At 38.5% G+C, this 24,377-nt stretch overlaps 1 protein-coding gene across 1 annotated transcript in view; it reads left to right on the top strand.

Annotated features, from left to right (window-relative positions):
* Nucleotides 1-881: 881 nt before the first annotated feature.
* The window catches only part of LOC134661253 (autophagy-related protein 13 homolog), a 28,174-nt gene continuing 4,678 nt past the window's right edge, over nt 882-24,377 (top strand). Inside the window, exons 1-7 of the mRNA XM_063517240.1 lie at nt 882-1,318; nt 2,710-2,863; nt 3,718-3,912; nt 9,164-9,344; nt 9,695-9,815; nt 9,959-9,972; nt 12,117-12,168. Of these exons, the coding sequence (XP_063373310.1) occupies nt 1,136-1,318; nt 2,710-2,863; nt 3,718-3,912; nt 9,164-9,344; nt 9,695-9,815; nt 9,959-9,972; nt 12,117-12,168 (900 nt within the window). The 5' untranslated portion in view covers nt 882-1,135. The remainder of the gene's footprint in view (nt 1,319-2,709; nt 2,864-3,717; nt 3,913-9,163; nt 9,345-9,694; nt 9,816-9,958; nt 9,973-12,116; nt 12,169-24,377) is intronic.

Consider the following 24,377-nt stretch of genomic DNA (forward strand, 5'->3'; position numbering starts at 1 on the left):
AATTATAGTGTAAGCTAAAGTGACCCTTATCTTATTTACCTTTAAATTAAATAAACACCCAAATATCAGTTGTTTTATTTTTAATATGTAATCCTATTGTACAATATATACCAATCAAAAAAATTACAGAGGTATGTCATATTCATCCAGAAGAGTACACTAATTTACATTAACAAGTGGCATATTATATTGTAAATAACAAATATATGCACTATCTAATTATCTGCATTTTGATATGATTTTATTTTAGTAAACTTAGAAGACATAGATAGGGAACAAAGAGAATATAAGCACTACGATAGGGAGTTGTTTTCGATATCTTCAAATTTGTTCATCATTTTGATTAACATTGTTTTAACATCGCTTTTAAATTGTCCGTCCGTTTCAAATTTTTTCAATAAACCGCGAGTGACAATTTGAATTGACGTACGCAGGGCGCGCTCAGCGGAAAAAAAAATCTTTTGGTTCGATGTACATTGCTGCTTTTCTTAGCGCAATACTGCTCTTTGAGTGTTGCCCTACATTAGTTTGCTTTACATTGCTACTGACAAGATTTGGTTGACGGACTATACTTGGTACGTGGGTTTCACCTATGGACTATGGTCCGGTTGGTCCGGAACAAAGAAAAAATAGAACGTACGGTGGGCGACTTTGAAGCTCTGCGAGAAGAAATATTAACGCAGGATTTAGATCTTTATTACGTAGTATTTAAGAGCTACAATTGTATATAGTATTAATAATCCAGAATAAACTTATGTTAACGATGGTATTCTATTTTATTATCAGCCAATCACATTGTTAAAAGTAAGCTATCTAATACAATTCCACCAATAGCAATACATTACAGTCTTGAACTTTTTTGACATAACATATTTGTAACCTCTCGTAAAGTCATTGCATCCTCGTGATTTTTTGCCTACGATTTTATTGTTTTGTTAAATCCATGTAATGTTTAAGTATGTTTAAAATGTAGTAAAATAAAGAATTTCTTTCCATGGAGATTATAATACAATCACACTAGTTAAAACTTAAAACATGTGGTTAAAATGTGTTAAATCTTTTATCTTATTGGAAGTTATAACTGCGTAAATGGCTTGAATAATGTTGTTATTGTAACCATATCGCTCGCGATAGCATGGCAGCGGCGAATGCCGAGTCCGAGCGGACTCGCTTGTATAAATTTGCCAAAATATTAACCCTGAAAGTGGCCCAAATCGTCGTGCAAAGTAGAGATGGCAAAAAGATCACTCACGAGTGTTCTAACATGAAACCTTTGGACAACAGCGCCTTATCAACATCCCCTAGCAACTTACAATGGGTAATACATATTTAACTATGTAAAACAGTAGATTACACACACACTACTATTCAGCGGTTCATGCCAATGAGATGTTCCATAAAAGAATAAAAAAGGTTCTGCCTAAAGTCATCATAAATTGTGTAGTTATCAAACAAAAGGTATATACTTTGTTGACTGTCTTCTACAACTAGCATAAAGATGGAATTGGAAATTGCCCTGGTTTATAATGTGCTTCCTTTTGACTGAAAACTTCACAATTAGGTTTACAACAATGCAATGCTGTAACAAACAATAGACAGAGGGAGGTTATTTATTATCATTCAATTGAAATATTGCACATTTATTGTGCATAAGCTAAGTTAATGCACCTATTAATCATTCAACTCTAAAATACTTAGCCATTTCAAGTGTTATAATTATTTAATGTAATTTATTAATTATCATAGTTTTCAGGATAATATTTATAATTCTAAGATAGTTCTTGCTTACTGTTATTTTATCTTACTGTGCATGTTTATTTTGGACAGCATTCTTACATAAAACCTACCACTTAAATAGTACCGTAATACTCTATAGTACCTACTGCAATGTTGACTGTCTATTGTGCCTAAATAAAATAAAATAAAAACTCCTGCTGCAATATCATACTGACAACAAAGTAATGTCTGCCTCCCACTCTGCAATATGGTGGCCTGCAACTTTATTTAAAAATACATGGTTGGTTACAACCGTCTCGGACAGGTTTATGACTTTTTATCACAAATATCTACTAAACTCACAAGCATCATACAGGGCATATCAGAGCATTTATTATGCAAATTAGGGATGTCATACACACCTTTTAAATGCCTCTATAGACTTTTCCTTGACATATTATTATGTAATATTTATCAGTTTGGTAGCCACCAGTGCAGGGGCACTAGGGGCAGGGGCAGACCCAAAAAAAGATGGAAGGGAGATGTCCTCAACGCATATGTGAGTGACTGGTGGGAGCATGCAGCAATCCGTGGCGAGTGGCGAAAGAAGGAGGCCTTTGCCCAGCAGTGGGACTCAATACGAGCTATATAAAAAATACCAGTTGCTTTTTGTTGATAGAAAGCATTGTGGGGAAACTGAACCAATCACAGTAATTTTCTTTTACATTTTGGGTGAAATGGATATTTCATTTTAATAAAAACTAATGTCTGCAACGAAAAAGCAACTCTACAATCTGACCTGCTAGCATGAGTTGCATTCTCGCGCGCAACTCCATACATCTGGCGCGACGTCAAGTATGGACTCGCGCGCGAGAACGCAACTCATGCTAGACCGCCTGTACAATTTAAGCGTTTCAATTTTGGAACGCCTAAAACCAATTTAGAAATTCCTATATTTACTATAATGTCATTGAACTGACGTTTTCTTCTCAGTTTAACCTGTCCATCCCCGACGAACCGGAAGTGAACTACGACACGAAACGAATACTCAACGGTGAAGTGGTCACTGCTCTCACAAATTTCTTGTGTATTGAGATATCACTCAAAACCATAGATGGCGATGAGATGGTGCTAGAGTTGTGGACTGGTGAGATTCAATTTACTTATAGTTGGTCAAACCAATTTGTCAGTAAATAAGAACCAAAAAAACTAGACTTACTCATCCTTTTCTTTTGGGTGCTAGTACTAGCGTAAGACAAAGATAGTATGATTCTCTCTATGTTTGAAATGAGACAGTCCTTTGACAAACTATACAAGCTATTGTTTTTTGTATCTGTTTGAGATTGAGATATATCAGTGAAGATTTAAATTTGATAGCTCCGGTGTAAGAGCGTGCATGATAGCGCTATGTACGTATAATAAACGATGTCCCGCTCACACACCGCAGCGGCGTGTGAATCCACATCCAATGCGAAGACCGCCTAAGACGCGTAGGGTAAATAAAATATTGCAACTTCTTATAAACCCCGACTAATTAAAAACCTCCCCCTCATTTTCTATAATGTTAATAAGAGGAAAATGGGAACTACGTTTTTATGGAGAAGTGGTCACGTCACTTCGTCATTCTTCATAAGCCCAAGGCTACACCCCAATATCAACCTTAATGCATTCAGACAAGGTTCACGATTAGGCGACACGCATGATAGGTGCGGCGCACAAAGGATTAAGCATCTTAATACCTATTGTCACAGATTAAATAATAGTACTAGGTACAGAAGATTCACTCTCTAACAAAACGCGTCTGTTACGACAGATATGACCGCTAGGTGGCGCAAGCGCCACGCTCGGCTTATGGCTAGCCACCAAAATTGGTGTGGGACGGATGTACTTTTAGGTACTTGTTGCGACGCGACGAAATCGCGGAGTGAGCCACGCCTGCTATTGTCAGCAGTTAATAGCCTAATACTACTAATAACTAATGTTTCAACTTTCTTCTCTCAGTGAAACTAGCCCCCTGCATCGAAGCCCCGCTGATTTCCGTCTCCACAATCTACTACAGGATGAGCGTGATGCTGAAATCCACGCTCAGCATCTCGAGGATAACGCCCGCGTACAAGATGTCCCGGGCACAGAGCAAGGAGACCTACAAGATATACCACAAGATCTACGGTGGACAGCCTAATGTGGATCTGTTAGGTTGGTATCTGCTTTAATATCTGGGTGACCGAGCTTCGCTCGGAAAACATATAATAACTCGGAAATGCGCGTTTTCCCAGAGATAAGACCTAGCTAGATCGATTTTTCGCCCCCGAAGACCCCTATATACCAAATTTCATCGAAATCGTTAGAGCCGTTTCCGAGATCCCCGAAATATATATATATATATATAAATAAATAAATAAATAAATAAGAATTGCTCGTTTAAAGGTATTAGATAGATACAGGTTGAATAGCGGCATATTTCCGGTTTAGTACTATGCCTTATGGGAAACGGTCGAAGAGATAGTTCAGATCCGGAAACCGCTACCAACTTTTAGTATGTTGTTGGGTATGGTATTTAGTCTCCAAAACTGCCGGGAGACAGCGGCGCCGGCCATCTACTTCAGCAGAATGGCGTCATCAAAATGACTCCCGCCTCGTTGCGAATATTGCATATTGCACCCAAAATATGCATTGCACATACACGTGTGGGGTATTAAATGAAAGCCAATTAAATATACTATATTTAATTTATACAGTGTGTACCGAAATAAACGACAGTTTAAGAGAAATTTACAAAGAAATAAAAATGATGTAAAAACATATTCGATTATTTGGGTTTTACAACCAAACCAAAACTCGGACGTTAAAGCAATGTACTACAACATTAAAGATGGCGTCTCGAGCCATACACTAATATAAAAAAAATCAAAATTTGTCTAAAAATGTGGAAGTTATGCAACAAAATGTAGGTATTTGCCAGTACAAATGCATTAAAGTTAAAAAAATCGAAATTGCTATTTTCAGGATAATCCGTATAAGCATTTAGTATGTTATTAGCAACATGACCTGGATTCTAAAACCGCTGGGAGACCATCTCTGTTGTCTCTGAGTGACGAATAATGAAGTCATACAGATAATCACGACCGAAATTTGCAAAATCTAAATTATAACTATACCATGAGTCATACATACATGTGTGCTACAACAAACGAAAGATTATTAAATATACTATGATTCGTCAATACATTATTTATACAAATAATGTATATTTTAAGAGCCACAAACAAAGAAATAACACTTTTTATGAAAAAAGTTCCTTAGTCAAAATATGTGGCTTGGCCGTTTCGTTACTCCAAGAACGATTGTATTATAAAAAATAATGAATAGTGAATACATTTTTCACCTTACGTCCATGTGACAGTAGCGAAACGGTCAAGCGACATATTTTGACTAAGGTGTAGAGTTTGTGAAGTTAGGGCTTGTAGAGTTAGAAGCTTGGCTCTACAAGAGATCTGATAACTTTTTGTCAGTGCGAGCCTTATGGTTTCGTCTTGGCAACATTTTACATGAAAATGTTTTTGGTGGGATTTCACTTCTTTTTGTAAGTTGCTTCCATCCCCTAATTTAAAGGGTTGCGCGTGTGATTTAAGGTACTATTAAAAATCCTGAAATACGTACCTCGGGGCATCTTTTATACATCTGCTTTTTACTGATTCCCCATACAAACTTCAACCCTCTTTTTCTCCTAACGCCCTTTTCCACCCCCTTTTCACCCTTACGGGGTGATTTTGGGGTTTAAAACTATTCTATGCCATTCCCCATTACAAAAACTATCTACATACCAAATTTCAACTAAATCGGTTCAGCGGTTATTGATTTCCCATACAAAATTCCACCCCCCTTTTCCCCCCTTAGGGGCAAAAAATTTCAAGTTTTTGAATTATTTTGTTGTTTGTGTACTAATACTATCTTACATACCAAATTTCAGCTTCCTAGGACTTCAGGAAGTACCCTAGAGGTTTTGATGATCAACAGTGAGAGAGTCAGTGACGAAATTGGGGTTTTTTAGATATGAATAAAATCTTAAGTATAAGAGCTGTGCAATTGAATTTTTTTATGTTTAATAAGTCCACTATTGACATCATATCCCGAGAATTTTGTTTATCTGGTATAATCCAAACCCAAGTTATGAGGGTTCAAAATAACGACGAAGCGCTTCGAGAAAAGGTAGGTAGTGCCCTTGCGCTTCGCTTTGCTCGTCTTGGCGGGGGCACTACCGTGCCCCCAGATACCCCAGCGAATGAAAAACGAGCGAAGTGAGTGTTTCGAAAAGTGGAATCTTGAGTGTTGCAAGGTTTCAAGGTGTCTAAATATACTGTCTATCTGTGATGTATTGTTTACATGGAACTACTGAACTGATTTTGATAAACGAGGTGTCAATCTGTTTGTCTTTGTAGCCCAGGTGACAAAAGCAACATTATAACCGACTTTCAAAGGAGGAGATTATGAAGGAAAAGAAATCGCTGTTTTGCTTATTTATCAAGTAAATTCATTTTATTAATTATGATTCCAGTCAAAAATGTCGTTTTCATGTATTTTATGTAATGTCCTTCCATTGAATACCGGATAATTAGGACTACTCTTTGCATAATATGAGCGCATTAAGGTAGAGTAGTTGGCGCGCTCTAGATTTTTGTGTACAACTTTCACAGTTTTTCTCGGAAATCTAAAATTTTACCTGTCGAATAACTGGTTTCTTTAATATTATACGCAACATTGTTATAACGTTTTTAGTTGAGCTATAAAACACGTGTAAATGAACTTTTTTCATAAACAGTGTTATTTCTTTGTTTGTGGCTCTTAAAATATACATTATTTGTATAAATAATGTATTGACGAATCATAGTATATTTAATAATCTTTCGTTTGATGTAGCACACATGTATGTATGACTCATGATATAGTTAAAATTTAGATTTTGCAAATTTCGGTCGTGATTATCTGTATGACGTCATTATTCGTCACTCAGAGACAATAGAGATGGTCTCCCGGCGGTTTTAGAATCCAGGTCATGTTGCTAATCACATACTAGATGCTTATACGGATTATCCTGAAAATAGCAATTTCGATTTTTTTAACTTTAATGCATTTGTACTGGCAAATACCTACATTTTGTTGCATAACTTCCACATTTTTAGACAAATTTTGTTTTTTTTTTATATTAGTGTATGGCTCAAGACGCCATCTTTAATGTTGTAGTACATTGCTTTAACGTCCGACTTTTGGTTTGGTTGTAAAACCCAAATAATCGAATATGTTTTTACATCATTTTTATTTCTTTGTCAATTTCTCTTAAACTGTCGTTTATTTCGGTACACACTGTATAAATTAAATATAGTATATTTAATTGGCTTTCATTTAATACCCCACACGTGTATGTGCAATGCATAGTTTGGGTGCAATATGCAATATTCGCAACGAGGCGGGAGTCATTTTTATGACGTCATTCCGCTGAAGTAGATGGGCGGCGCCGCTGTCTCCCGGCAGTTTTGGAGATCCAATACCATGCCCAACAACATACTAAAAGTTGGAAGCGGTTTCCGGATCTGAACTATATTCCCATAAGGCAGTGCACTCGTTTTGAAATTTTAGTAACAAAATCTAAAATTTATAAACCATAACTGTTTAATAAAAAAACAAATGAATAGGTACTTACGGATTTTATTTTTCAAAATTAAATTTTCTAATGGTCGACCTTTGCTGTGTACGCTTTACTTTTTGCATCATCATCATCATAATTCTTAAGAGCCTGGCTCTTGTCGGTGGAGAAACATCCATTCCGTTCTTCTCTCTGCCACTGTTTTGAGCTCCTGAATCCTGATACGTCACTACGTTTATTTTCTCTTTGGCTTGGTCCAAAAACGCACGTCTCGGTCTTCCTCTGCCTCTCTTTTTTTATTCTTCCTTCAATTATTTTTATTTTATTTTTATTTATTGATCAAATAAGTAACACAGCATTACAGTATAAAACCAAGGCACTGTGAAACTACAAAATATAAAAGAACTGATACAAAGAAAAACAATATACATAAAAATGAAATTAACTAAATATTAGATTTGGGCGACGACGTAACAGCGTGGCTCCGTAGCGTCGTCTGACTCGGCGTGGGGTTCGGCAGGTTGCCCCGGAACCGTCGAAACACCACACCCTTCGGCCAGAAGTCCGCGCTTGCGATGGTGTCCTGCAGCGGCCGCGGCACGCGCACCACAAATGAACTGAAGTGCACATAGTGACGCGACTGTAGCTGGTGCACCCTCAGCGTGTAGCCAGTCTTCCGGCGGACGTACTCCACCACCTCTTCGGACACGGCGGAGTAATGTAGGCGTGACACGTAAAGCGCCTTACTCGGTGTCGCAACTCGTAGGCCAGAATTAACCGGCTCCGCAGTGCCACACAGAGTCTTACGAGGCGCCCTGCGCGCTTTGCGTTTCCTTTCTACCAGTGTGAATCCCTCCTTATCCACATCGGTGCGGGAGGACTTCTCCTTAAGTGGGGCCCGTGCTTCATTCGCCTTGACAGGCGGGTTGACCCGGTTAGCTGCGACAGGCTGACCGGCGACGTCAGCATATGCACGCTGACGTGACTTCGAGGTGACAGGGGGCGGTCGCTCGCGCGGGGGGCGCGCGGGCGGTGCAGCGGCGCGTGCGGCACATTTTACCGTGTCAGCAATACGCAAACTAACCGACTCAACATGAGTGTCAGGTCGATGATCGTTCTTGAAATTTGAAGCCGCCGACCGAGTTGGAGCATTCCGCAAACTTGTGATTTCGTTGCGTAATTCGGCAATAGTGACAAGGCTGGCTTCAAACTTAGTGATAACTTCCGCTAATCTTGTTTTTAGGGCCACGATTTCCTTTGACAAGCAGCGAAGGTCAACCTGATCCGGATCACACGACGGCAGGATAGAAGTACCCGTCGCCACAAACTCCGGAATCCGGTCTTTATTCTCCCTCAGGATTTTCATTATATCCTCAAGGGACTTCTTCCCGGCTTCATCCCCTCTCCGGTGAGGTACATATGTGCCGGCGATCCCAAGGGAGTTGCACAGCACTTCCTTCGCTTCACAGATGTCTTCGACGGTGAAACTCGACGCACGCGAACTCATCTGTACAGCAGTCGCCGCATCCATCGCTCCTTCCAGCACCAGCTTGTTTTTAAGTTGCAGAAAGGCGAGGAACTCATTCACGATGGGTTGACTCGGTTCGGAGAAACTCATCGCGTATATTTGCTAGCGGCGGCCGAGCCGCGCTAATTTCGCAATTTATTAATTTAATTACTCATCAATGCGTCTACGTCGCTGCGCGCATTGAACTCGATTATAGACTTTATGTGTAGGTATTTAAATTTGTCAATTCTCGTTTTTTCTAGAAAACGTACGTATTCAATCTTTATAATATATTCCAGGTGGAAACCACAAAGAGATCAAAGTGAGCGAGCTCCACACGCCGATAGGCACCATCCTCATCGAGGTCCGGTACCGCACCAAGATGACCATCCTGCCCGAGGACCGGCTCAAGCCCGCGGACATCCTCAACAGCAACGGGGGCATTATGGTGAAGAGCGACCACTTCCCGACTGAACCCAAGTGAGTAGGACAACACGTGTCAAGCCGAATGTCACCAAATATCACGTGGGAGAGAGGGAAGTCACGACAAATATCATTAAATAGATTGAAAATACGAGAAAATTATATTTAGTTAACTTAAAATGTGTTACTAGACTAAAATATGGCGAAATATGACGCAAACATCCCTCCAAATACTAAAGTCCAATTTTAAGATTTGAGATACATAATCTCAGGAGTAATTAGGGTGGGGGGAGGGGGTTGAAGCAAATCTCACATCTATTCACAAGGCGGGGGGGCCCTCACGCAATTAATGGACGCCCCCATTACTCCGCCATTTTGAATTTAATTAATCTAAACGCCCGTTCCAGACGCGACAACGAGAAGAAAGGCATAGACCTGAACAAGCCGCTGACGGCGGGCGCGTTCGTGGACGCGGACAAGATGCGCGAGTTGCACGCCATGCTGCACCAGCAGCTGCCGCCCGAGCCCGTCGGCTGGCTGCTGGAGCGTGACACGGTCAGTACTGCCCCATATGTTACAACACCAACAAGCCGCTGACGGCGGGCGCGGTCGTGGACGCGGACAAGATGCGCGAGTTGCACGCCATGCTGCACCAGCAGCTGCCGCCCGAGCCCGTCGGCTGGCTGCTGGAGCGTGACACGGTCAGTACTGCCCCATATGTTACAACACCAACAAGCCGCTGACGGCGGGCGCGGTCGTGGACGCGGACAAGATGCGCGAGTTGCACGCCATGCTGCACCAGCAGCTGCCGCCCGAGCCCGTCGGCTGGCTGCTGGAGCGTGACACGGTCAGTACTGCCCCATATGTTACAACACCAACAAGCCGCTGACGGCGGGCGCGGTCGTGGACGCGGACAAGATGCGCGAGTTGCACGCCATGCTGCACCAGCAGCTGCCGCCCGAGCCCGTCGGCTGGCTGCTGGAGCGTGACACGGTCAGTACTGCCCCATATGTTACAACACCAACAAGCCGCTGACGGCGGGCGCGGTCGTGGACGCGGACAAGATGCGCGAGTTGCACGCCATGCTGCACCAGCAGCTGCCGCCCGAGCCCGTCGGCTGGCTGCTGGAGCGTGACACGGTCAGTACTGCCCCATATGTTACAACACCAACAAGCCGCTGACGGCGGGCGCGGTCGTGGACGCGGACAAGATGCGCGAGTTGCACGCCATGCTGCACCAGCAGCTGCCGCCCGAGCCCGTCGGCTGGCTGCTGGAGCGTGACACGGTCAGTACTGCCCCATATGTTACAACACCAACAAGCCGCTGACGGCGGGCGCGGTCGTGGACGCGGACAAGATGCGCGAGTTGCACGCCATGCTGCACCAGCAGCTGCCGCCCGAGCCCGTCGGCTGGCTGCTGGAGCGTGACACGGTCAGTACTGCCCCATATGTTACAACACCAACAAGCCGCTGACGGCGGGCGCGGTCGTGGACGCGGACAAGATGCGCGAGTTGCACGCCATGCTGCACCAGCAGCTGCCGCCCGAGCCCGTCGGCTGGCTGCTGGAGCGTGACACGGTCAGTACTGCCCCATATTTTACAACACCAACAAGCCGCTGACGGCGGGCGCGGTCGTGGACGCGGACAAGATGCGCGAGTTGCACGCCATGCTGCACCAGCAGCTGCCGCCCGAGCCCGTCGGCTGGCTGCTGGAGCGTGACACGGTCAGTACTGCCCCATATGTTACAACACCAACAAGCCCCTAACCAGTTTACACCTATTTATACCATTGAATCCAACTTCGTACAAAAAAACCGGACAAGTGCGAGTCGGACTCGCGCCCGAAGGGTTCCGTATCATTACGCAAAAGACGGCAAAAAAATCATGTTGTATCATATGGGAGCCCCACTTAAATGGTTCTGTAACACTACTGTTTCAAATTTCACTCCCGATACGTGTATTTGAGGGTACTTAAGGTGGTTCGACTAGGTTACTCAAAGCTTAACCCTCGCTAGATGGCGCCACTTTCGCAAAATTTTATGTTTTTTTTTTTGTGGAATGGTCTTGGTATTTGTATACTTAAAAGTATGTTTAGCGACAACTTTAAGTAAATATTGAACTATTAAAATAAACATTGAATACTTCATTGTGCAAAAACCACCCTTTAAAGTCGACGGAGTGTTGCTGTCATGCTTTTTCCTACTATTACTCACACATGCAAACAGTGTTTCCGTAATGCTTGTAGTAGACAATTTCACACAACGTAAGGATGCTGAAATAGCGTTGCGGTATGTTCGTGGAAATACGTGCAAGAGGATTGCGGTTCAAGACTGGTGCGCTAGGTAATTGCTTTTTGTTTATTTTTGTCCTTTTTGTGTTATCTTACCTTTAAACTTTATATTTATTTATATATTTGGATGATATCAGAAACGGCTCTAACGATTTCGATGAAATTTGCTGTAAGGGGTTTGATCTCTTAGATAGATCTGATCTGTGAGAAAACGCATCATCATCGGACATCATCATCATCATCATTGGTCATCATCGATCATCATCATCATCATCATCATCATCGGACGTCCAGGCGCGGGGAGCGAATGCACCCGTTCGTGGTTAACATCCCATTTGTCCGCACAAAACGATTTGCCTCGTCTTTTTTGGTAAGGACGGCTAAGGAATGGAATGCTCTCCCGTCATCCGTATTCCCTGAGAAATATGACCTCGGTCTCTTTAAAGCTAGAGTGAATAGGCTATTACTGAACCGGTGAGCTCCATCTTAGGCTCTGTCTTCACTTTCCATCAGGTGTGTCTAGAGCCAATCGCCGATCAGTTTATCATATAAAAAAAAAATATGTCCCAAAATGTCCATTCCATTACGTCACGTTTTATTATGAGAAAAATTTTCACTTGTAGGTATGGACGTGACGTCGTGGAATGTACAATTTTCATACAAATTTTTGGGACAAGTTTTTTTATCATCAGGATTGAATATGCTAGTGATTCTGAGTTGAAAGAACCCAAAAACACCAGGATCCGTGAGAATCGGGTTTTCAATATTTATTTTAGAAAAAGCTCATTTTGAACAAAAGTTCCGAAAACTCATTGGTACGAGCCGGGGTTTAGAACCCGCGACCTCCGGATTGCAAGTCGCACGCTCTTTCCGCTAGGCCACCAGCGCTTCCCCCAGATATTCAGTATTATCCAGGGCTTGTTAACGTTACCAATTCACATTATAAAGTAACGTTACTTAACGTTAAAATCATAAAAATACCTTATTACCGGTAGTAAATGGTAACGATACTTGATAACTTAACATTATTATAACGTTAGCTAGTTAACGTTAATTTTACCGGTAATTTTACTTTTTATTGCAGGGCTTGTTAACGTTACCCAATTCACATTATAAACTAACGTTACCAAACTAACGTTAACACTATCATTCTTTAAGCTGATATTTGCTTGTAATTTCATACACAATTTTAAGGCCAGTAGACCTTATTGACCATAAATACGGCAGGGCTTCTGTCAAATTGAAATAGAATCAGTCAAAATACATTAAAGATAATTATGTACGTTAGTAAAACTCAACTTTAATTCTAGTAGTTAGAGTTCATAGTCTTTTGTCATTATTCTTTATGTTTATCAAATGAAAGAGGTGGTATTCTACTTGTTTAAGATCTTTGTCCAATATGCATTGCGTCTCACTCTCTCATTAAGCAAAATGTGAGACGCAAATACACAATGGACCGAGATTGGACAGATAAAATACCACCCGGCTGTGTCGGAATATATTTGCCAAAATAAGAAGGTTGCAAAACGTCATAAATTAGTTTGTTAAATATGATGGTATAGCTAATTCGTTACTTGGTCGGTTTATATTAGGTACAGGCGTCTTTGATATAATATACGTATATAATTACTGTCATCATCTGTATTTATTTTATTTCTTTAACCCCTTATTCATAAACGTGCTACAAACTTCAATTAGCTAATAATAGTAATAATCGTTTGTCCTTATCTGTCACTTTAACTTATGTATTTGTAAGTAAGGGATAAACATAATTGAACTAAATCAGGCCCGTAAAGTTTATGAATAAAGTGGTTAATCTTTATTGCACAAAAGAAAAACCTTATAGTACAAGAGGCGGACTTAATGCCATAAGGCATTCTCTACCAGTTAACGATGGCTTGTCCTCCGGGCCATTTGATCGATGACCTCCTTTGATTATTTATTTTTAATGGACGCCAAAATCCAGACAGGAACTTCGATTTTGACATTTACCACAGTAATGCAGTCGGTAGCAATGTCGCGCTTCAAAATTGCTGCAGTCGACTGCATTGCTGTAGAAAACGTGAAAAAGGTAATTCAAAGGGTAATAGGGTTATATACACCGCGGGGGTTATTACCCGAAAGATTTAAACCAACGATTTTAGATCCTAATTAGAGTATATAAAGTTATATAACACATAGTCCAAAAACCCTTAATTTAAGAGATATTAATTATTTAAAACAAATCACAAGTTAAAAAATCTCAATTCTAACACACCCTTATGCGTGACGTAGCCACCAACTAATTTTACACGCAGACGCACTAACTGCATGGTTATTAGCCAAATTCGAACTTCTAACGAAATTGTGTTCTGTTCTCAATCACGAGAGTGCAAACTATTTACCTTCACGATAACTGGCTGATAGTTTGACGAAATTGATGTCAAGATATGCGCAAGATAAAATCTTTAAATTTGATTGACTGTAATAAATAAAATTCGCCATGCCGCATTATCCTCCGGCTCATTTAGCGGATATTCACTTTGTGTACGGATTTGGAAACCCGAAGAACTATGTGCTTCCGGCACGACGGACCCACTTCAGCCTCGTTCCCAGTTCGTAAATTGGCTAGACGAACAATACCCTGAGAGGTGGATTGGCCGTGGAAGCAACGTCCTAACCTGGCCCGCCCGGTCACCCGACTTAACGCCATTGGTTTTTTTTCTATGGGGAACTCTGAAAGATAAGGAAGGAATACTCAACACCAGTGAAGTCTGGAGAAGAATTATTAATAAAAATTCGAACGGCTTCCGAAGAAATAAAGAACACTTTTGTAAACCTAAATAATGATCCGTTTAAAATTAAATCTTTGTGCTGAAAACGGTGGTACACACTTCGAAAACCTAATTCATTCTTCTTCTTCAACCTAGCGTTTTCCCGGTCTAGCGCCAGGGTCCGCTTTCCTGCTCAGCCTTTTCCACTTTGCCCGATCTTCGGCATCCTCAGGTGTGAAAACCTAATTCATTAAATTAATAAAAAAGCGTAATTGTTTAACATAGTTGTTTATTTTACTTTACTCAGTATAAATCAACACATCGAGAATTTAAAATACGTACTGATAAGCATGATCGATATTTTAACAAAAGGTCATTCATTGATTTTAACAAAGTAATCATCCCTTTCCAGCTGTAGTATGAGTTAAAACAATAAGAGACATGATTTCTTTCGGATATAATCATGGTTAATGGCTTTGGTTATCTCACTCAAAGGAAAATATTTTATCGCAAAGTTTCAACAATAATAACTGCACTGTACCTACTGTTGTAGTAATTAATAAAGTTTTGATACAATTTGTGGTATTTTGAGGTGCCAATCAATTGAAATAATTTCAACGTAAACATGATCCTAGACATAACTTGACACTTCTTGTCATGGAACACATGTCACTGCATTCGCCGTGCATCGTATGATATCGGAGTGATTCGTGAAATGTCATGCTAGCTCTCTGTTTCTCTACTTGAGATTAATTAAACTCGCTCACTCTCTGAATAAAGGTTTGTTCACAAAGAAGCGGTAAATTAATATGATTTAATTTGTACTGAAATAGTAGTTTAATTAAAATATATAATTGGACCCATGTTGATATAACATTATTTACTCGTACTGTCGTCAAAAATACGTGGTTTAAATCTTTCGGGTTATTAAATCCCGCGGTGTATAAGATGAAATGATGCATTAATAAAACTTTAGTTAACTAACAATATTATATTAAATCATTAACAACTTTGACAGCACGATCTCTTCGCAGGTAGGTGCTCTACAAGGAGTTTATATTACAACATTATTTCCAAGAAATAATCTCTCATTATTAAATTATACAACGGGACTTAATCGCGTATCGTTGTATAATTTAATAATGTGTAAAAATCGTGAAAGTTTAAATCAGTGTAATCTCTCATTGTTACGAAAATGTTGGTAGGGTGGCTTTAGGTTACTTTTCGTTCATATCGTCTTGGATATGGGTGAACATGGTGTTAATACACTCAGTATCAATCAACCTGTAAAGATATTGTAGCCTGGCCTTTTCTCGAAAAGTCTTCTAGAAAAATTTACGCTCATGTCGTCTCGGATATGAGTATATTTGGTATCAGTGCATTCAGTATAATATCCTGAACACTAATATATGAGATGACAAGCGCGAAAGTGGTGAGGGTAGTTACTGTGATGCAAAGTTTTTACCATTTTTCTTTTAAACATACCATGTGGGGTACCAAATGAAAGGGCCTTGTGAGTAGATCACAAATATATAACATACTGTAACACTTTTACTACTTAATCCAACAAATTATTTGAAAACGTTCAAAAATTTCACAATGAGTTGATTTCCAACTGCTCTAAATTGACTAAGATAACTTGATCCCAAGTTTCCTTGCAATTATACGTAATCGAGGGCCAGGCTCATACTAGTTCTCATGTCGCGATGCGCTATCGCTAACAAAAACTAAGCGTTACGAATTGCTGACATTTGCTTCTTTTAGTTTCTCTCATAGAATTAGAATAGACAAGAACAACTGTCAATCTTCAAAAGTGCGACCAAAAATGAAATGCCAGTGTGTGCGTAAATTCTCTATGTGAGATCAAAAATAGTGATGTCATGTTACAACATATTAATAATCTGTCGGTGTTTGATTGCTTTATCGACTACTTTTTCAAATGTATTATTTTAAACGTTAAAATTCTACGACATTATGATGTATAAAATAAACTAGAGATGCCCCGAATAGTGGTTTTGGCCGAATAACGAATACCGAATATTCGGCCCCTCTCTCGGCCGAATACCGAATATTCGGCATGACATGCGAACATTTTGAGTCACAATTATTATGAAACCTGATCGCTAACAAAGCTCAACCTTAGCTAAGATATATTTTTGTTGAAAAGCATTAATGAATAGAGTCAAACAAAACAGACTCATGATAAAAATGAAATGTTTTTTAATCAAGAAATGCTCAAAAAAGGGTCCTCGTATTTACCAACTTTCCAAGAACACATTATAAATATTCCTACATAGTTTTTGGTTATTTTTATTCTGCAATTTTTCTTTTTAAGTAGGTGCAACAGATATTCGGTATTCGGCCGAATAGTAGGCAACATTCGGCCTAATACCGAATATTCGGCAAAGTGGCCGAATAGGCCGAATACCGAATAGTTGCCGAATATTCGCGGATCAAAATCGTTACAGCCTTATCTTAGTCTAACTCTTACTGTGTTGGAAAGTGAAGTTTAAATTTACTGCTAAACAGCTGCACCTTCAAAATGGTATAACAATCGTTATCATTTGAAGTCGGTTATAAAGGTTAATATCTTAATTATGTCTCGTGAAGAAATGATTACATAGCTATTAATATACCGACAAGTTATCGATACTGTCATCTGAACATTTTGTCAAGCCCTAGCGTAAAGTAACAGTTTATGTTTTTACACAATATATTTTAAATTATTGAGTAATATGATAAAATATTAGCACACAAAGGAAGAAAAACTTATAATCAACTGTATAAACCGGCTTCTTACACTTTTTATGCTGTTAATTTGACAAAATATCGTTAAGAAAATTTCGCTCGGAATATCATTATTCCTCTGAAATGAGTATTTGCTAGGTTTATTTGGCCCCGTGACACTGAAATCCGGTACACTACAAGACACTATCTTCATTGTATTACTTTATCAAATAGTTTTCTTCCGAATTTGTGTATATTTTTCAAATTGAAAATTACGGTGATACGCTCTTGGCCGTCCGCGGCCGTCGTCAAATTCAAAAATGGTCACGTTTTCTCATTTGTAGTCTAACTCTTTCGCACTCATGCGATGTTCATATACGTGATGGCTTCCCTTTCGCACACTTCAGCTGTCTGTCAAGCGCGAGCGCGAAAATGACAAGTCTGTGGTTTCTCTACTCAAGCATCGGATGACAGGATCGTTGAAAAGGGACAAACATATCCTTTGACGTTACGTTACTCTTCTCGTGAATTGTCAAATTTTAAAATTCGAAATTAGCTTTGGAATTTGTCCGGGTGGCTATTCGAAGTATAACTTGGTGGACGGTACTTACTAACCAAATAAGCTTGAGATCCAGTATCATAGATAGTTGTAAGACTTCAAGGGTCTATTTATATCTGACTGTGCATCCTGTATTCTAAACGTTTTGTGAATAGATATAAAAATTGACACCTATCATTTTTCACATAAACACAGACACTTTATGCATTGAATTATTAAACCTTAACGCAATGCCATAAGTCATAAGGTATATTTTCCTAATATACCTTGATGCTAATTCGAACTTTGTTATAAAAGATGTCATTTTATATCATTCGCGCGTGCATTTCACTCGTACTAGATGAAATATGTATCGGTGCGAGCGAGACGGTTGGGCGAATGATAACAAAATGATATCTTTTTGACATCTTAAACAAAGTTTGACTTGGCCTCTGTGGAAGCCTGGAAATACAGCATACTTCATTGACTTTTTATGCTGGAAATTGATTTAATTATTGCGAGAAAAATAAGTATGTAGTCTTCAATAACTTGTACAGTTATGTACTGCCAAAAAACTAGAAGTGTCCATTAATTGTGTAGAACATTATTTGCTGTTTGTTTCCAAAATCATGCTGCTATTCTGCGAATATAGCAGTTCCTCGGGCAGATAAATTAAACATGATCGAAACAAATACTATTAAATTAACCACAATAGTAAACTTTTCTCTCAGTGTGGGATATTCTCGGTCATGGAAAACTTACAAAATTATTGTTTTTTTCATTAAATCTATAATTAATATTATTGTCGGGAGAAATTCTGACCGTGTAGTCGTGTAAGCTTCATAGCCCATTCTTCAAAAAAATTCTAGTTAGAAATTACTGTTTAGGTAGTATAAAATATAAAATAAAAAAAATGTTATTTCTCAAAAACGGGAACAGATATCAAGTTGTTAATTCGCAGACGGGTATTCAATATGATATATAATTCACCCGTGTAGAAACATTTTACTGTGCAATTAATGTAACTTTAACTTTATATTGACTCCACTATTAGTAATTCGGTATTGTTAGATTACAAAGTAATCTGGGAATCGGTAATCAGATTACAAAGTAATTTCGAGTAATCGTGGAACCAGGAATCAATTACGAAATGCCCATCTCCATTTAATGTCTTTGTCTCACGGAAGTTTTGTTATTAAAATTGCCCATCTCTGCTTGAGAGTGAATGAACATTCGCTCGATTGTCAACGATGATGGCACCTATCAGTTAATCAAACGGTAAATAAGCAGCTGTTAACGTTACCTACTAACGTTAACAATGGTGTATCGATACCTTTGACTTAACGTTAGCTCAAATTGACAGCTGCTAACGTTACCATTTTGTTACCGGTAAAGAGTAGTATAACTAACGGTACCTGGCAGGGCTTTAAATACCGTTAAAAAGTTGGTATCGTTACCACAAGGTGACAGATTTAACGTTAAGTTGTAACTAACGTTAGACCAGGTACCGTTAGTTATACTACTCTTTACCGGTAACAAAATGGTAACGTTAGCAGCTGTCAATTTGAGCTAACGTTAAGTCAAAGGTATCGATACACCATTGTTAACGTTAGTAGGTAACGTTAACAGCTGCTTATTTACCGTTTGATTAACTGATAGGTGCCATCATCGTTGACAATCGAGCGAATGTTCATTCACTCTCAAGCAGAGATGGGCAATTTTAATAACAAAACTTCCGTGAGACAAAGACATATTAAATGGAGATGGGCATTTCGTAATTGATTCCTGGTTCCACGATTACTCGAAATTACTTTGTAATCTGATTACCGATTCCCAGATTACTTTGTAATCTAACAATACCGAATTACTAATAGTGGAGTCAATATAAAGTTAAAGTTACATTAATTGCACAGTAAAATGTTTCTACACGGGTGAATTATATATCATATTGAATACCCGTCTGCGAATTAACAACTTGATATCTGTTCCCGTTTTTTAGAAATAACATTTTTTTTTTTTTTTTTTATACTACCTAAACAGTAATTTCTAACTAGAATTTTTTTGAAGAATGGGCTATGAAGCTTATACGACTACACGGTCAGAATTTCTCCCGACAATAATATTAATTATAGATTTAATGAAAAAAACAATAATTTTGTAAGTTTTCCATGACCGAGAATATCCCACACTGAGAGAAAAGTTTACTATTGTGGTTAATTTAATAGTATTTGTTTCGATCATGTTTAATTTATCTGCCCGAGGAACTGCTATATTCGCAGAATAGCAGCATGATTTTGGAAACAAACAGCAAATAATGTTCTACACAATTAATGGACACTTCTAGTTTTTTGGCAGTACATAACTGTACAAGTTATTGAAGACTACATACTTATTTTTCTCGCAATAATTAAATCAATTTCCAGCATAAAAAGTCAATGAAGTATGCTGTATTTCCAGGCTTCCACAGAGGCCAAGTCAAACTTTGTTTAAGATGTCAAAAAGATATATCATTTTGTTATCATTCGCCCAACCGTCTCGCTCGCACCAATACATATTTCATCTAGTACGAGTGAAATGCACGCGCGAATGATATAAAATGACATCTTTTATAACAAAGTTCGAATTAGCATCAAGGTATATTAGGAAAATATACCTTATGACTTATGGCATTGCGTTAAGGTTTAATAATTCAATGCATAAAGTGTCTGTGTTTATGTGAAAAATGATAGGTGTCAATTTTTATATCTATTCACAAAACGTTTAGAATACAGGATGCACAGTCAGATATAAATAGACCCTTAAAGTCTTACAACTATCTATGATACTGGATCTCAAGCTTATTTGGTTAGTAAGTACCGTCCACCAAGTTATACTTCGAATAGCCACCCGGACAAATTCCAAAGCTAATTTCGAATTTTAAAATTTGACAATTCACGAGAAGAGTAACGTAACGTCAAAGGATATGTTTGTCCCTTTTCAACGATCCTGTCATCCGATGCTTGAGTAGAGAAACTAAAAGAAGCAAATGTCAGCAATTCGTAACGCTTAGTTTTTGTTAGCGATAGCGCATCGCGACATGAGAACTAGTATGAGCCTGGCTCTCGATTACGTATAATTGCAAGGAAACTTGGGATCAAGTTATCTTAGTCAATTTTTCTACTCCAGCACTTAAATGTGTCAATTAAATGACTGACAGTGATATCTAAAGCAATGTCATTTGAATGCTTTGTCTATAGGCTCATAAGATGACTGCTAGCAGTCATCTTATGAGTATAATACAACTGCTTTATTTTTTTTAAAGATACAAGTTCCGATCATCTTGATTGAAAGAGGTATGTTTTCATTTACAATAATAACTCTTTTTTTTTTTAAATAATAACTCTTTTTTTTTAATAATAACTCTTTTTTTTAATAATCTTTTTTTTTTTTTTTTTTGCTGCAGCTGTCATAGAAAAAGTAATGTATGCAACAGCTCATAATTGGTTCTTAAAATTCTCGGGTCTTTTTTTACAAAACTCGACTACGTCTCGTTTTGTAACTTCGACCCTTGAATTTTAAGAACCCTTATTATATCACTGTTGCATAAACTACTATTAGAGCAGTTGGAAATCAACTCATTGTGAAATTTTTGAACGTTTTCAAATAATTTGTTGGATTAAGTAGTAAAAGTGTTACAGTATGTTATATATTTGTGATCTACTCACAAGGCCCTTTCATTTGGTACCCCACATGGTATGTTTAAAAGAAAAATGGTAAAAACTTTGCATCACAGTAACTACCCTCACCACTTTCGCGCTTGTCATCTCATATATTTGTGTTCAGGATATTATACTGAATGCACTGATACCAAATATACTCATATCCGAGACGACATGAGCGTAAATTTTTCTAGAAGACTTTTCGAGAAAAGGCCAGGCTACAATATCTTTACAGGTTGATTGATACTGAGTGTATTAACACCATGTTCACCCATATCCAAGACGATATGAACGAAAAGTAACCTAAAGCCACCCTACCAACATTTTCGTAACAATGAGAGATTACACTGATTTAAACTTTCACGATTTTTACACATTATTAAATTATACAACGATACGCGATTAAGTCCCGTTGTATAATTTAATAATGAGAGATTATTTCTTGGAAATAATGTTGTAATATAAACTCCTTGTAGAGCACCTACCTGCGAAGAGATCGTGCTGTCAAAGTTGTTGTTAGTTAACTAAAGTTTTATTAATGCATCATTTCATCTTATACACCGCGGGATTTAATAACCCGAAAGATTTAAACCACGTATTTTTGACGACAGTACGAGTAAATAATGTTATATCAACATGGGTCCAATTATATATTTTAATTAAACTACTATTTCAGTACAAATTAAATCATATTAATTTACCGCTTCTTTGTGAACAAACCTTTATTCAGAGAGTGAGCGAGTTTAATTAATCTCAAGTAGAGACACAGAGAGCGAGCATGACATTTCACGAATCACTCCGATATCATACGATGCACGGCGAATGCAGTGACATGTGTTCCATGACAAGAAGTGTCAAGTTATGTCTAGGATCATGTTTACGTTGAAATTATTTCAATTGATTGGCACCTCAAAATACCACAAAATGTATCAAAACTTTATTAATTACTACAACAGTAGGTACAGTGCAGTTATTATTGTTGAAACTTTGCGATAAAATCTTTTCCTTTGAGTGAGATAACCAAAGCCATTAACCATGATTATATCCGAAAGAAATCATGTCTCTTATTGTTTTAACTCATACTACAGCTGGAAAGGGATGATTACTTTGTTAAAATCAATGAATGACCTTTTGTTAAAATATCGATCATGCTTATCAGTACGTATTTTAAATTCTCGATGTGTTGATTTATACTGAGTAAAGTAAAATAAACAACTATGTTAAACAATTACGCTTTTTTATTAATTTAATGAATTAGGTTTTCACACCTGAGGATGCCGAAGACCGGGCAAAGTGGAGAAGGCTGAGCAGGAAAGCGGACCCTGGCGCTAGACCGGGAAAACGCTAGGTTGAAGAAGAAGAATGAATTAGGTTTTCGAAGTGTGTACCACCGTTTTCAGCACAAAGATTTAATTTTAAACGGATTTCATTATTTAGGTTTACAAAAGTGTTCTTTATTTCTTCGGAAGCCGTTCGAATTTTTATTAATAATTCTTCTCCAGACTTCACTGGTGTTGAGTATTCCTTCCTTATCTTTCAGAGTTCCCCATAGAAAAAAAACCAATGGCGTTAAATCGGGTGACCGGGCGGGCCAGGTTAGGACGTTGCTTCCACGGCCAATCCACCTCTCAGGGTATTGTTCGTCTAGCCAATTTACGAACTGGGAACGAGGCTGAAGTGGGTCCGTCGTGCCGGAAGCACATAGTTCTTCGGGTTTCCAAATCCGTACACAAAGTGAATATCCGCTTAATGAGCCGGAGGATAATGCGGCATGGCGAATTTTATTTATTACAGTCAATCAAATTTAAAGATTTTATCTTGCGCATATCTTGACATCAATTTCGTCATTTTCGTCAAACTATCACCCAGTTATCGTGAAGGTAAATAGTTTGCACTCTCGTGATTGAGAACAGAACAAAATTTCGTTAGAAGTTCGAATTTGGCTAATAACCATGCAGTTAGTGCGTCTGCGTGTAAAATTAGTTGGTGGCTACGTCACGCATAAGGGTGTGTTAGAATTGAGATTTTTAGGGTTCCGTAGCCAAATGGCAAAAAACGGAACCCTTATAGATTCGTCATGTCTGTCTGTCTGTCTGTCCGTCTGTCCGTCTGTCCGTCTGTCTGTCCGTCCGTATGTCACAGCCACTTTTCTCCGAAACTATAAGAACTACACTGTTGAAACTTGGTAAGTAGATGTATTCTGTAAACCGCATTAAGATTTTCACACAAAAATAGAAAAAAACAATAAATTTTTGGGGTTCCCCATACTTCGAACTGAAACACAAAAATTTTTTTTTCATCAAACCCATACGTGTGGGGTATCTATGGATAGGTCTTCAAAAATGATATTGAGGTTTCTAATATCATTTTTTTCTAAACTGAATAGTTTGCGCGAGAGACACTTCCAAAGTGGTAAAATGTGTGTCCCCCCCCCTGTAACTTCTAAAATAAGAGAATGATAAAACTAAAAAAAATATATGATGTACATTACCATGTAAACTTCCACCGAAAATTGGTTTGAACGAGATCTAGTAAGTAGTTTTTTTTTATACGTCATAAATCGCCTAAATACGGAACCCTTCATGGGCGAGTCCGACTCGCACTTGGCCGCTTTTTTTAACTTGTGATTTGTTTTAAATAATTAATATCTCTTAAATTAAGGGTTTTTGGACTATGTGTTATATAACTTTATATACTCTAATTAGGATCTAAAATCGTTGGTTTAAATCTTTCGGGTAATAACCCCCGCGGTGTATATAACCCTATTACCCTTTGAATGACCTTTTTCACGTTTTCTACAGCAATGCAGTCGACTGCAGCAATTTTGAAGCGCCACATTGCTACCGACCGCATTACTGTGGTAAATGTCAAAATCGAAGTTCCTGTCTGGATTTTGGCGTCCATTAAAAATAAATAATCAAAGGAGGTCATCGATCAAATGGCCCGGAGGACAAGCCATCGTTAACTGGTAGAGAATGCCTTATGGCATTAAGTCCGCCTCTTGTACTATAAGGTTTTTCTTTTGTGCAATAAAGATTAACCACTTTATTCATAAACTTTACGGGCCTGATTTAGTTCAATTATG

This window comes from Cydia amplana, chromosome Z (genome assembly GCF_948474715.1).
Source record: "Cydia amplana chromosome Z, ilCydAmpl1.1, whole genome shotgun sequence".
Lineage (NCBI taxonomy): Eukaryota > Metazoa > Arthropoda > Insecta > Lepidoptera > Tortricidae > Cydia > Cydia amplana.